The 16,015-nt window shown below is 38.5% G+C and overlaps 1 protein-coding gene across 1 annotated transcript in view; it reads left to right on the top strand.

Moving 5' to 3' along the window:
- dntt (deoxynucleotidyltransferase, terminal) overlaps positions 1–16,015 on the top strand; it is a 194,231-nt gene that overhangs the window by 107,308 nt on the left and 70,908 nt on the right. Inside the window, exons 9-10 of the mRNA XM_067422152.1 lie at positions 10,382–10,630; positions 13,898–13,981. Coding sequence (XP_067278253.1) covers positions 10,382–10,630; positions 13,898–13,981 — 333 coding nt within the window. The remainder of the gene's footprint in view (positions 1–10,381; positions 10,631–13,897; positions 13,982–16,015) is intronic.

Genomic DNA, 16,015 nt, shown 5'->3' with positions numbered 1-16,015 from the left:
AATGCAGTGCTTACCGCATTTTTCAGGCTATAAGTCGCTCTGGAGAATAAGTCGCATCAGTCAAGAAATGCGTCATGAAGAGGAAAATAACACAAGTCGCACTGGACTATAAGTCGCATTAGGGCAGAAGCAGAGCGGGAGCCGCGCGCTGTGCATAACGGATCAGAAGAAAGAAAGTTTGAAGTGAGAAACGTGTGAGGGACTAGAGAAAAGCAGAGCTTACATTAACTGTAATGAAGAAAACAAAAAAAGCTTATCGCGGACTGAAAGCAAGATGGCCAGAGCTGAAGGGACGAGTCCACAGATGCTTGAACTCTCTGCCGGGAGAGGCTCAGCCGCGCGAGTCAAACGCTGTGGGAATCATTCTCCGCTGCATATTTTACTACAGTCCCTAATCCTGCAGGCGCCCTCGCAGCCACTTGCATTGCTCGTGAACTGGAGCGCATCTCATCCTAATTTAACGAAACTCAGCGTACGCCTCACAGACATGAAATATATCTTAAGAAAGCTTAAAATGTCTTTTAACAATTTAAAACGAAAAGAAATAGGCTACTCTCTGATTATGTAATCCATGATGTGCATTTCTCTCTATAGGCGCGTTCACTACTGAGATGGCGGTCGTCAAATTAATAAACTAAAAATAACTCTGACGCACACTATGGTTAACCGAGTATTAACCGCTAAGGGCCTCGGTTAACGGTTAATGGAAAACTTGAAAACGTGCAGCCCTATCCGCAACGCTTTAGTGTATTCTGACCAAACTGGGGGTGCTTCCCAATTCTTATTTGTGCATCCTCGTTTCCTTTCCTAGCTTCCTTTCCTCGCTCCTTAGCTCCGCCCCTTCAGGACGCGAGGAAAAGACACGATGACGGAGGAATTGAATCAAGTGAAATGATATATCCTCACTCCTTTAATGTCATTTCAAAGCGGCGTCAGTGAATGATGACTCTGCACCGCTGGATTTAGTCGGGATTCTTGAACATTAGAGATAACTATTTATATTGTGAGCTTCAGCCTCCACAAAATATCACATTTGGCCATATTTTAATTAATATTACCAGTTATTATTAACAACGAATTATTCATTGTTAGTTTCTAATTGTTTCTTTCATTTTCTTGTGCTTTGATATAATTCTGCAACTGTCAGGTGTTGTAATTTGACAAACATTTGTGTCTTGTAAAAGTAAAAATAATAATAATAATGATTAATAAACTGTGGCACAATGTGAAGGGGAAGGAGAATTAATGCTTGCGTCACATTTAGTCGATAAAACAACTTCCGCAAGGGATACTCCAGTGTATCCTCGCTCATGACTCCTCAGGAAGCTCCTCACTCCTCCATCCTCGCCTCCTCGCGGTGCAGTTAGAGAATTGAGATCTCCTACAAGATGGCTGAGCTCCATCGGCTTCCAGGTCATAGGACGGAGGACGGAGGAGCGAGGAAACGAGGAGGGATATTGAGAAGCACCCTTGGTGTGTGTTACGACAACCATGGTTTAAGGTTACAGATCCGGCACAGTGCCACCTAGTGTTCAGGAGATATGACAGCTCAGACTGTAAATGGACATTTTTGCTTATAACTTACATTTACATTTAATCATTATCATCTTTTATCCAAAGCGACTTACAAAAAAGGGGAGAGCAATAGACGCAACGAAACAAACAAGGAACTGAACAACAAACTTCTGAATGGTTTCACCAAAAATCACAGAAAAACTGTTCTCGTTAGTTTCAGTGCAGCTTGCAGAGTCGAACTATTTTGGGCATTGGCCATCTTAAATTTTGCTATATTTTTACGAAAACAGTATATACAAAACTCAGTATGTGTCTTCTGCACCATGGCCTTATTTTTTTGATGGCACTCAAAAAGTTTCGGCATTTCCAAAAATTCTTGTACCTTTTGATTAAATTAGCCTATTGTAATGAAACTTGTCTTAAAGGTGAACTATGTAGTATTTTTGCTGTAAAATATCCAAAAAACACTAGGCCGGTGTTATATATTTTGTTCAGTTGAGTACCTACAATATCCCAGAAGTTTCCAACTATTTGTAAATTGTGAGAAAATTGCTATTTTAACTAAGGACAGGGACGTGTCAGCATAGCATTTGAGGGAGTGGCCTGTCAATTGCGTCATATCTACGCTACCCTCGGTTTCGGGTTTTATTTGGCAGGAGCGCTTTACTCTTAGCAGTGTGAACAAGTGAACGCACGGAGTAACGTCATAACATCGTTTTGAACACACTTAAATGTATCTAATATGATAAACAGAGCTCCATTACCTCAAAATCATAACCGGAAGAGCGGATCTGTGCAGGCGCCCGGCGAATGTGTCCCGTCCCGTCATAATAAAAGTCCCGGTATTCGCGAGGCGGGTATTTGTTTAACAATCGCTCCAGCAGCTGTGCTCAGCTCCACAACACTCGGTCCTGCTCTGCTTCACTACAGTAACGTTAATAACCGCATCCATGAACGTGATTTCTGCCCGAGTCCTATTTTCCACCGGCTGTGATGAGAAGACCACATCTCCCAAGATGCTGCGCTCACACTTTGCGTCATTAAACTACGATTTGTTTTGAATAGGCGCCCTCCAGTGGACGGAAAGCTCCATAGTGCACCTTTAATAGATTCTTTGGGTCATGCCGAGAACTCAAAGAACAAGTTTGCCTTATTTGGCCAAATGTCCTTCATACTCCTCCTAGATTGTTTGTCTGGTTTTCACCAGATTCGAGTCAGATCATCTTCAGACTGTGCCAACAGAAAGTTATGGATTTTGTGTTGATAGACGAAACCGTTTTTGTATACCGCATCAACAAACATAATGGCAAGATGCAAAAAAAATGACTCTGAGGCTGTTTATCTGCAATGCTTTGGCATAATGGCACTAAACTTTGCGTGTCATTATCACCTCACTCTGACCACAACTGATGAACCATTAAATCAAATTACTAGTGATTGTACTTTTTATGACTTCTCAGCCATTTTGTCTAAAATTGCTTCATTTCATTCACCAGTCTCATCCGGCGGTTCCACCAAATGCCTTAAAAGAGCAATGCATTTCCCTTATTATTGAGGAGACGTTCTTTCCTCCCTAAAAGCCCAAACTTAACATCAGAGATTGTGGTAACATACAGTCTACTGTTGCTAAACTGCAGGATGTGCTTGATAATAAAGAGATATTAAAACTGCATTGGGCCTTGAAAACAATACTGTGGAAACCCGGTTTGCGCCTAAACGCTCAAATACACACAGACAGAAATACTGCATGTCAAAATACCTAGTTTGGTGAGCATTCGCTTAAATACAGTCGGTTATGTCTCAAGTGAACATATACAGTTAAGAAATAAATTGGATGCATTTCAGTATATTGGATCTGTGCAGCTCTTAAAGCGACAGAAGCCTAATATTCCTGCTGCCGTCTGTGTCATTAATGATAATCAGGCAACATCACTCACTGCTTTTTCATTAGGATTAATCTAAATGTAATTTATACAGTGAAGACTGTGCAGTGTTTTACATTTGATTGCTTTCTGCTGATAAAGACTCTTTGTTCTGCTTTTTAGGCCTATTTATTTCACAGGAATACATTTCTTGCAATAGCTTTTTTTAAATCATTATGTATTTCGGTGGTCGTATCAGCCGATACTGACTCCAGAGATCTGTGATCGGCCCTAAAAAATCATTGATTTTTTTTAAATTGAGATTTTTATGATTTGAATTATTAGCTTTTTAGCCTTCACAGAAACGTTAGGAGAAACATAAATGTGATACTTAAGTGAAACATAGCAGTGTAACTCTTAAGTGAACCATAATTACATCTCTCGACCTGTGAGTGTTAATGGAAGTCTCACATTTCCTGCTACAGTGTGTCAGACGCGCTGGCGTTTAGCACAAGGTTATTTTTACACACGGTTTGCACAATTACACTGAGCATCTCTGGGTTTAACGGATGGAGAGGGCGGCGGGAGCTCCAACCCTCTGGCAGTTATTGCTCTTTAAGACGAGCGCTTCAGATTTATGGTCTGTGAGACGGATACAGTAGTGCAACAATTATTAAGGCTGCTGCAATTAAACTGACAATTTGTAATGTAAATCGTCTTAGTTCTGCCCCCATCAGGCGCTGGATAATCAGAGCGGCTCGTAGCCGCCGGAAATCAATTCTCAGGCCCTGACTCGCTCCCTTCCTTTATTTGTCTCGCCGCTCTTATACAAACTCTCTCTTTACTTTCTCATTAGCATTATTTTCTGTTTATCTCTGCCTGTCTTATTTTATTCCTTTCCCCTTGGTGTTTCCTACGGAGATATCATTATTACAGAGAGTTATTTTAGTATTATTTATGTAGTATTGATATATTTATTAACCCTCTGGTATTATTCCTTTAGGAGTCACACTTGTGTTGTGTGCGGTCAAAAGTGAACGAACACCTGAATATCTTCAGTAAAATCAGTGTAATTTTTTTTTATATAATATTTTTTCTTTTGAATTTTGAAAGAATTTCATGGTACTATTTAATATTTATGCAATAATTATCAATGTTTTTTCCATTGCCAAAGAAAGAAAAAAAACATTTTTTTTCTTCTTCTATTAATTAATATTTTAAATTGGCTTTTATTTTTGTATTTTCTGTTTTAAATTGAGTTTTTAGTCATTTTAGTATTTGAACTTTTCAGTTAGTTGCCAAGAAAACTTTAAGTTTTTCATCTAATATTTAAGTTTTTAATTTATTTCAGCTTTCAATTACCAAAATTATTTGTAAACAATAACAGCGTCTAATTCTACTGTTCACACTTTAATATATAGTGATTTGAATAACCCAAACTGAATATCTTGTCCCACATCATTTTCCAAATAGTCTGATTGATAAACTTCCGCAGTTGCTGATAAAATGGGTAGAAATATTTCAAGGCAACATTTCTCATTTTCATTGTTTAACTCTATGTACTAAAATAACTGCAAATGTAGCTGCAAGCTGTAATTAAGGGGCAAACACAGAGAAGGCATAAGTCATGCTAGCACAGCTGGGAGCATCAGACCAACTGCAACAATGATTAAGACATATTAAGATGGCGCGGTGACCAAATTGATATTGTGTGGTTTGAGTGAGGTGACAATAACACATGCAAAGTTTGGGGTAAATGTGCTTAAGCATTTTGGCATTTTGACATCATGTCTCAAATTTGTTGATGTGGTAAAACGTTTAGTCTATTGACACAAAATCTATAACGTTTTGTTGGCACAGTCTGAAGATGATCTGACTTGAAGTTGGTGATAATCAGACAAACGGGAGAAAAACAAAATGGCATACAGGAAGTTAGGCTGACTGTGGTAATTTGGATCCATGGTCATTCCATGACCTAAGGAATATATTAAGACTAGTTTTATTACAATATAAAAAAATAATCAAAAGCTTTTAGCATTTTTGGAAATGTCATTATAACATTTGACCATAAGGTGGCGCTACTGAAATCTGTTTGAGTACCTTAAGTGCATGGTGCTGAAGACACATACCAAGTTTCGTAATGATACGCCAGCGCTTTCATAGAATATAGCATTTTACGACAAAATACAAAATGGCTGACACACAAAATAGCCGATGTGGGTAAATTGAGTATAGTTCAACTCGGCATTTTGGAGCGTATTGATTCATGATTCGGATCGCCAATGTCACGTGATTCTGAATCATGAATCAATTCGCTGATTCATAACCGTTTGAATCTTTATCTGAGGATTGAACACAAACCCGGAAGAGAAGCCAATGCTGAATAAAGTCGTAGTTTTTGTTATTTTTGGACCCAAATGTATTTTGGATGCTTCAAGAGACTCTAATTAACCCACTGATGTCTCATATGGACTACTGTGATGATGTTTTTATTCCCTTTCTGGACATGGACAGTATAGTGTGCATACACTTGCATACGCTCTCGGACTAAATATAAAATATCTTAAACTGTGTGTGAAGATGAACGGAGGTCTTACGGGTGTGGAGCGACATTAGGGAGAGGAGTTAATGACAGACATTTCATTTTTGGGTGAACTAACCCTTTAATACTGACTACAGTAACCTGACCTGGTAAAAATGACTGGTGGGCAATAGAGGAGAGCCTTGTTTTTCACACAAGCTCAACCAAGACCAAAACAATGGATTTTTACTGCCAAATTCCCATCTAGGAATTGTTCAGGGACAAGGCCAAGGGAGAGGAATGCCTGGACAAGGTAGAGATTGAGGAGTTAGAACACATGGTGGTGCTCAAAGAAGGGCCAGAATTAGGGTAACTGATGAAATAAGAGCTACTATCATAGACCATGTCATTAACCACAGGCTATCATAGAGAGGCCGGTGAACGAGTACAGACAAATCTCTACAGTCGGGGGACACAGTGGCATCCATTACCCAGATTTTTCGAGAAAACAACATATAGGATATTGTTTAAGAGCTTCTTCCACTGCAAAGTCGAAATACTTTTACCGTGTATTAAGCGACTGTATGCCTCTGGTCTCTAGTATGTAACTGTATTCTGTCTATCTAAGGATTCAACAGAGGAAAGCTCCTGAATGAAGAACAGGAACTTGCTATAGTTAACACAGTGATTGCTGATAATGAAATAAAACTGAAGGGCATTCTATAAAAATAGTCTGAGAAGGGTCATTTGTTTTTGTATTGAATTTCTGCAGCAAAAGAAACAAAATTCATGCAATTTACTAAACCCAATGAAACAAAAACGTGGAGAGGCTTCAAAAGACAAAATCTATGATCAATAAAATATACTGTATTGTATAAGGGCAGATCTGTCACATAAAATACTGCAGTTTCTGTAATTCCATCAGGTGTTAGATTTTTTATGACTGTGCTATGATTGACTAAATGTTGTTGTTTTAAGAGAATTTTTTTTGATTTTGAGAGATGTTTGTAGTGTTTTGGTAGACATCGTGTACTTTGTTAGTGTATTATTGTATTTTGAAAATGTGTTGCAGTTTACTTTACAATATGTGATTTTAAGCATGAAATTAACCATTTTGCCAATTGTGTGTGTGTGTGTGTGTTGGTGTGTTAAGATTTAAGAAAATGTGTTAAATGTATTGAAAACTTGCCATATCGATTATAAAAACTGTATTAACTATTTTGCCACCCTGGTCTGAAGATCTGAACCAAATTAGGTGAAAAAGATTTTTCGGAAAATTTTAAAATGGTGGAAAATTTGTGTTTCTATTGCTTACGGTTCAAAAGTTATTAGCATAAACGTAAGGGATTTATGCGAGGGATTGAGTTAGAGACTCCAAATTTGCTATGCTGACAGTTCAGACTGTCTTCTATCTGTGTGCCAAATTTCATAAATTTCATGCTTGTGGATATATGGTCTTCCAGAGCTGGATTCCACTTATCCATACATTATTTTTCTTTCTTTTTGTGTTTTCAAACCTCCACTGCTGTTTATTATTTGTGGCTATACGGAGGAATATTCCTGTATTGATTTCATTTCTCGTGGAGTGGAACCATTTAGCGCAGACGGAGATAGACGTCCCGCTGCTGTAGGATCCAGCCTTGTAATTGAACAGGAGCCGTATTTCCCGTTCTCTGTTCTTTAATACAATGGGAAGCAGTTGGTGTTTCTGCTCTGCTCCAGTGAATGGCTCAATGGGTCGACTATTAGCAGACTTCACAATGACTTATCCAATCACACGCATTTGCTGAGTTTATTCAGCGGCGCTCTCGAGGAGTGTGTTTGCAAATAGACTTCTTTCTGTCCGACACTCAATCATTTGTTAAATCAAGCAAACTCTTATTTAAGGTGGAAATTACTTCTGAGGCTGCTGGCTTCAGGTTTGTGCCACAAACTACAAAATAACATACGAGGGAAAGACAAATTGAAAAATTATGCAGAAATATATTTATGTGGTGTGTGGAAAGTAAATGCAGGATGAGTGTGACAACTGTTTACTTTTTTATTTGTGGATGTTTGTCACCGAGCAAACTTTATTTCAGTGTGATGCATGTGAAATATACTGCTTAAATCATTTAATAATAACAACGACCGCTTGAATGTTTGAGGTCATTAAGATTTTTAACAAAACTAAGGCTAGCAAAATGCTAAAGGATCATAAACACATGTTAACAAACATGTTAAAGCATGTTAACAAAATACTAATTCCTGCTATTGTCACGAGCAGTGAGAGTGCACCTGATTACCACCAGACACTGGACGGTCAATCCATCAAAGACTACATTACCCATAATCCTTTGCCCAGACTCATCAGCACTCATTGTTTACACCTGTGTCTCATTAAACCTTATTATCTCAGCCTATATAAACCATGTTCACGCTGTCATTCATGGTGACGTCTTCTGTAACGGAACTGCTCTGAGACAAAAGGTTGAGAATCCAAATGTAGCTCTAAGGTAATCCACAGTTGTAGTAAAAACAAGCAAAAGGTCATACACAGGAAAACGAGACAGGCAAGAGTAATCCATGGAACAGGCTAGAAATCCAAAACCAAGAGACAAGAAGCCAGGGAAAATGCTCACAAATGCAGTATTACAGAGTAAACATGGTTTATATAGGCTGAGGTAATAAGGTAAATGAGACGCAGGTGTAAACAATGAGTCTGGGCAAAGGACTGTGGGTAATTGTAGTCATTAGGCTTGTTCGACTTCACCTAGCGATGCGCAGACCGATTGGCGGCTGACTTAAAGCAGTGCATGCCGGTTAGAAATTTTGTCCGACTTGAGACAGCGCCGACGGCACGTGACTGTGACGTATGTCAACAAAGTACCGCGAGAGTGATTCGAGAGCAGCCGGCTGATGCAGCCGCTGCAAATTCTCAAGGGTGGCTGCAGGAGGCTGCTCGAGCGCTGATGACGACACAGCTGATCCACGATTGGCCGGATTCACCGCATGACAGCGAACACGTGTGTTTTGTGTTAATTCTAAACCCTTACGTTACGCTAAGGCTCAAATTTAATTTATTTAAAATAGTAAAACCTCTTTTCAGGTAGCCGCAATGTTATATTCTCATGTTTATAAAACTAAAACTGATAAAAACCGTTGACAACACCATTGATAGTGTATGTTTATATGTTGAACTTTAATCTTGTGCAAATAGACGCTTTATTAAGCAGTACATAAAGTGTTGAATGAGAATGTAATTTAAAACATCTGTATATTTGAGAAATATTGCATTTATTTAACTTCAGGTGTGATAAAGTTTGCAAACACAGTGCAAGTGTCACCACGGGAAGCAGAAAGTGTCCGACTTCACGTCTCCGTTTGCAGCTCCTACCCGCCTGCACTCGGCTACTCTCGCCGATCGCATGCATGCATCCAGCCGCAGCCGATGTCGAACACACCTTTTAATGTATTGACAATCTGGGGTGGCGTGCCCTCTGGTGGTAATCAGGGGCACTCTCACTGGTGAATCCTGACAACTATAGGCTAAATCCTGCGTGCTAGTGAATGCAACATGTTAATTAATGCTAGCAACATGTTAAATCATGCTAACAAACATGTTAGCAAAAAGCTGCAATTTGTTAAAGTGATACTTCACCGCTTGTTCATATTAAACTGTTGTTCCCTTAACTAAAACGAGTTAATACATCCCTCTCTCGTCTCAGTGCGTGCACTTAATCGCTCTGACGCGCGGTGACGATCTAATAGCATTTATCTTAGCCCACTAAGCCCAGTTCATTCACTATGGTACCAAACAGAGATCAAGTTAGACGTGGCAAATAAAACGTGGCACTTTTATAAGCAGATTAAAAAGAGAACTATAATGTATAGAGGACTAGCACTTCTGAGAGTACTTTGACTCGGCGCAGTATAAAGTTCCGGCCGAAACATCCTTCCTCACATCTCCTCCTCCCTCTCTCATTTCTGTCAATAGGGGGAGATGTGAGGGAGGGTGTTTCAGGCGGGACTTTTTACTGCGCCGAGTCAAAGTACTCTCAGAAGGGCTCCGAAAAAATTTGCAGCTGTATCATACAAATAAATAGTTAAAAAAATCATACATTGGGATTTCTGGATTTTTTTTTCTTAGATTGTCTCACAGTGTACATGCACCTACGATGACAATTTCAGATCCTCCATGATTTCTAAGTGGGAGAACTTGCAAAATAGCAGGGTGTTCAAATACTTATTTTCCTCATTGTCTATCTATCTATCTATCTATCTATCTATCTATCTATCTATCTATCTATCTATCTATCTATCTATCTATCTATCTATCTATCTATCTATCTATCTATCTATCTATCTATCTATCTATCTATCTATCTATCTATCTATCTATCTATCTATCTATCTATCTATCTATCTAATCAGCCATTTCTGTTCAATTAGAAAGGCCACACTGTTACTAAAATAGTTTTGTACATGCTTGTGTATTTTTCAGAACATCCTGCTGTACTCGGACCTCCAGGAGTCCACATTTGACCTGAGGCAGCTGCCGACTCCACGCTTTGAGGCCATGGATCATTTCAGCAAGTGTTTCCTGATAGTGAAGCTGAAGAACGAGCAGGATGGCCGGGAGCGAGAGATGGAGGCGAGGGCGAGTCGGGACTGGAGGGCCGTGCGTGTGGATCTGGTGGCTCCTCCGGTGGAGCGCTACGCCTACGCCCTGCTGGGGTGGACCGGCTCCACGGTACCAGACCCGCTTCTTATCAAAGCTCTGATTGGACTAAATGTTGGCTAAATGAACCACAGTGGCTCTCATACATCAAACCAGCATGCTTGCAGTGATTTGTACTCGAGACTCGGACTCGGTCTCGAGACCATATTTTAATGGTCTCTGTCTCGTCAGGGACTCGGAATTCACTCGTACTCGAACATATTAGGACTCGGACTTATTTCCGAGTCCAATCGAGTCCCATTCAAAATGTTCATGATTATTACTCAGTGTTAATATTTCTTTAAATTGATGTTTGACGCCTCCAATGATGTGGTTTTCTTAATTTCAACTGCATGTGACTAACGCAAAGGTAGCAGCCTCTAGCTCTTAACTACGTATATCTGGAAATGTCTGCCACATCATCTGTTATTCAGTTTGCATATAAGAGCCACAAAGAGTTCATATGTAGTAAGACTCTAAGAAAACTGCGATGTGTAAATTCTGCGGTACATCAATTATCGAAGCAAACGGGGAACAACATCCAAATTTCATCGACATGTGGAGAGAAAGCACAAAGATTAAGAACTAATAATTTCTGTAGCCTATATGCATAAAATTTCAGCTTTTTGACAGCTAATGCTTTCTATCCCATCCCAGCTTCCTGGGTTTAGCCATTCCGGAGTTAGGAAAAAGGAGATCACGTTAAATTATAAAAATAATGCACCTGGGCTGGGCGTGCACGTGGTGTACGTAACATTCGTTCTTGGTAGAAGTCTGCAAGTGACTTTTTACGCTTGCGCTCTTGCTCAGGCTTCTATTAACACATTCAGATTATTGGTACTATTACTGACAAAATATGCATTACATTACATTTATTAGTTTGTTAAAATGCATGGAAATTCCATATGCAATTCAAATGCATAAATCTTATACATATAGCATGTATTGTGTCTGTGTCCCCATACGTCCAATAAACACAGAGGAAAGACTTTAGGGGCGTCCAGAGACAGACACAGTTTGACTTGAGCTGTTTATAGACGGACCTAACCTTGAGCCTCAGCACTCACGTCCCCTGCGTCGCTTCCGCGGGCCTTCTGGTCCACGTGGACGCTCGACCCATCAGCTGTAATTACATTCTTTCACTTTCCGCCTCCTGGGGTTTGCTATCCCATGATGCTTTCAGCACCCACGGCGTGTGTAGAGGAAGATGGAGAACGAGAGGAAGTTTACCATTATGTGCATCTCATTAGAAGATCCGAATGCTTTAAAATCAATGTATTCATTTATTCATTCCCTCTGTGTCTGGGTGTTTCATAGCATCCAAAAGTGGTGCTTATTCCAAGCCCAAATAGACCTTGAGGAGGTTTAGATAATGACACAAACATTAAAACTACTGTATGTTTGAAGAGCGTAATGGAGAAGCGTTAAAATAGGTCTGCTGGCCATGATAAGAGTCTCTAAAGACATTCATGATGTTTAATACCATAAACAACAGGACGCCGAATCAATAAACAGCAGTGTGTTCAGGTTAGTTTAAATCTCATTTAACTCAGCTTTATTTGCTCTAGGGAAATATATAAGCAAGAAATAACAAACTCCATAATATTGGACTGTTAGCAGTTTAATGCCTTTATTTGTTAGATTTCTCTTTGTCCTCTGAAAATCTAATCTGGATTTGATCATTATAATGCACAATATGATTTACACAAATCAACACTCGTGTGCTCCATCTAATCTCATTGCGCTGTACAAAAGTCATTTGAGATATTACAGATAAAATGTTTTTTTTTTTAAAGTGTATATGATTATAGACTAATGCTGAAAGATCTTGTAATGTCAATGTGTCATGCAAAAAAGTGATTAATTCAAACTATAGGCTCATATAGTCAGATCTGTATAGTCTCAAATATACTTTATACTCAAACTATCATAACGAGCTTGAGTAATATGATAGTATTACTATCATAACCCCGTTTCCAGGACACTACCTAACGTGGGGTTAGTTGTAACTAGGGCTGCTACTAATGACTATTTTATATCCATTACTCTATCAACTAATTTATCACAATAATTTTCAACAATTTTACTTAAAAACATTGTTTAACTTGCACCTTTGGCATTCAGTAGTGTAATATAAAAAATAAAAATGTAAAAAAGCCCTTAAAAAAATGTAAAACTAAAAGGTACAAATTTGTAAACCAACAACAACAACAAAAGATGATCAGCTAATACTTTTTATGGTTGTCACGATACCAAAATTATGATCAGACTAAAATACCATAACACTGATACTGAATCGATATGACGGCAAAAAACAGTAAAAGTAATTGAATTTTATGTATATATATATATATATATATTAGTGCTGGGCAACGATTCAAATGTTTTATCGCGATTAATCACATATTTTCTTATTAATATATATCACATATTTTTGTTTAATTGCAGTATGCACAACATTTTCTAATGAATACAAAAGTGCTGCTAAATGAACAAAAGTGCAATAACATACGGTTTGCAAACACTTTAAACAAATACGGTGCTTTTTACAGCAGTTAAGTCAGTAACAGTTACAATATTTCTTATAAATATCAACTTAAACATTAATTTAATCAAATTAAATTAAATTGGTGGTCTACATATATTGATTGTGTATTAATATTCTCATCAGTGTTCTGTCAGCTTTAACATCGGCCGACTTAAATCTGCATATTTGTGATATTCAGCCCAGGGCGTTATTTAATTTTATAAAGGCCATTTTTTAAAATCTTACTTATAAACATAACCGCCAATAGGGGGCAGCAAGTGATCGTCTTCATGAGCGAGTCATTGAGTCGTTCATTCAAATGATTCATTCAAATCACTGAATCATTCAGTAACAAAACACCAGTAACAGTGGCCACGCCCTTAACAATGCAGAACTTCATATAGAGGCGTTATAAAACATAAACAGATGAGTTATTAAAAAAATGAGATTGCTTGTTTTACTGTGTCTCCTTCACGTGTGTTTTGATCAGGAGATTCAGTACTCATTCAGAAGATGCGCAATAGCGCCCCCTAGCGTCTATCAGTGAAAACACGGAATTCTGGAAAATTTTGTTTTTGGCAGGGAAAGAGTTAAAAGTCTGAGTGTTAAACTGTGATGTATTGAATGCTCACAAGTTTTTTGTGCCGTGCGTTTGTGCAAACATGCTGAAGTTGCAGTAAGAGTGTGGCTAGAAAATACAGACATGCCGTCTCACGTGTTTTCATTTGAGTTGATACACTGCAAAAACTGAACTGCCTTTTTCTGTTTTCCAGCTGTTTGAAAGAGACCTGAGACGATTCGCCAGACTGGAGCGAGGAAAACTGCTGGACAATCATGCGCTGTATGACAAAGCAACGGTACGACACACACACACACACACACACACACACACACACACACACACACACACACACACACACACACACACACGTTGGTCTATGTGGTTTACAGGGACTCTCCATAGGCGTAATGGTTTTTATACTGTAAAAACCGCATTTTCTATCCCCTTACACTGCCCCTGCCCCTAAACCTACCCAACACACACACACACACACACACACACACACACACACACACACACACACACACACACACACACACACACACACACACTGCCCCTGCCCCTAAACCTACCCAACACACACACACACACACACACACACACACACACACACACACACACACACACACACACACACACACACACACACACACACACACACACACACACACACACACTGCCCCTGCCCCTAAACCTACCCATCACAGGAAACATTCTGCATTTTTACTTTCTCAAAAAAACATCATTTAGTATGTTTTTAAGGCCATTTGAATTATGAGGACATTTGATATGTCCTCATAAACCACATTTATAGTGTAATACCAGTGTAATACCCATGTAGTTATACAAATTTGTGTCCTCATAAACCACATAAACACACACACACACACACACACACACACACACACACACACACACACACACACACACACACACACACACACACACACACAAACACACATCCTGTATGATTTATAAGCCTTTTGAAAAGTGGGGACATGGGTAATGTCCTCATATTTCACCCTCTCCTGTCATACCCTTGGCATTATACACATTTGTGTCCTCATATGTCACAAAAACATGCCCACACACACACACACACACCTGCTACACAAATGAGGAGATGGATCGCTCGTAGAAAATAACCGTGAGAAATTTCAACACTCATATGAGGGCTGTGGGAATGACGGTCTGACGGTTAAAAGACCTGCTCGAGTGTGAATTATATGGACCAACATGATAAATCCTGTGCTTTGATGATAACATTGTTGTCTGATTTGGCATGGATTTAAATTGGGAAGTTTCTCCTTTTGGTTAGTCAGGAACTGTACTTGACAAGGAAACGTCTGTGTGGATAATCTTTGTGGTGGCTGCACCTGAATCTCTCACACACTGTAATCAAGGCCGTAGTCATTTGTATATAGTAAATGTTGTGAAATAAATATTTAATATAGTATTAACACTACTTTAGTGATGCAAGGTTATAGCACAGCACCAAGAGCTACTCATCGGAGCTGCGATTTGTCTTCGCTCATCAAAATATTATATTTGAGATGACCAGTCAAATTAATCAGAGTAGACAGGCTTTGCATTCATGGAAGATGCTTAGAGCGATTTCCAGCTCAACGCTTCTGTAAACGGACATAAAGTGTGAGTGCACGAAGCTAAACTTAACATTTCATATTTGACAGCTGTTTTATATGGAAGCCCGTTTCTGCCACTTAATAAAAAAATAAAAAGAGTAGGCTTATTGTGACTTTTTTCTCAGTCAGAATTGTGACTACAACTCGCAATTGTGAGAAAAAAAGTCGCAATTACTCTTTTTATTTTTTTATTTAGCTGCACAAACGGGCTTCCATAGTTTTAGGATACACTGTAAATGTGTTGGTTTAACTTAAAAAAGTAAGTAACCTGGTTGCCCTTAAAATTTTGAGTTTATTGAAATTAAAAATTTGAATTGATACAATGAAGGAAATTTGTTTAATAAATAGAAACTCAAAATATTATTGTATCTGAACCACATAAAAAATGTGATAAATCATGAAAATAGCACAATTTGACTGCATCATCAGAAATAAAACACACACAATTATATATATTAATTAATATATTTTATATCAATATATTTTAATAAAGGTTGTCGAATCTCAAAAAATGTTCATTGTATTAACTCAATTTAATTTCAATGACTTCAACATTTTAAGGCAACCAGGAAACTTTTTTCTAAATATTTTTTTACAGTGTAGAAATGTTTAACAACCCACAAAAATGTAAACTATAAAAATGTCTAATGAGACAACTTAACAACTTAACACTTTCTGACTGTCTC

The sequence above is a fragment of the Pseudorasbora parva genome, chromosome 17 (genome assembly GCF_024679245.1).
Source record: "Pseudorasbora parva isolate DD20220531a chromosome 17, ASM2467924v1, whole genome shotgun sequence".
NCBI classification, from domain to species: domain Eukaryota; kingdom Metazoa; phylum Chordata; class Actinopteri; order Cypriniformes; family Gobionidae; genus Pseudorasbora; species Pseudorasbora parva.
Note: the sequence above shows the minus strand (reverse complement) of the source record. Positions and strands in the feature narration are given on the sequence as shown.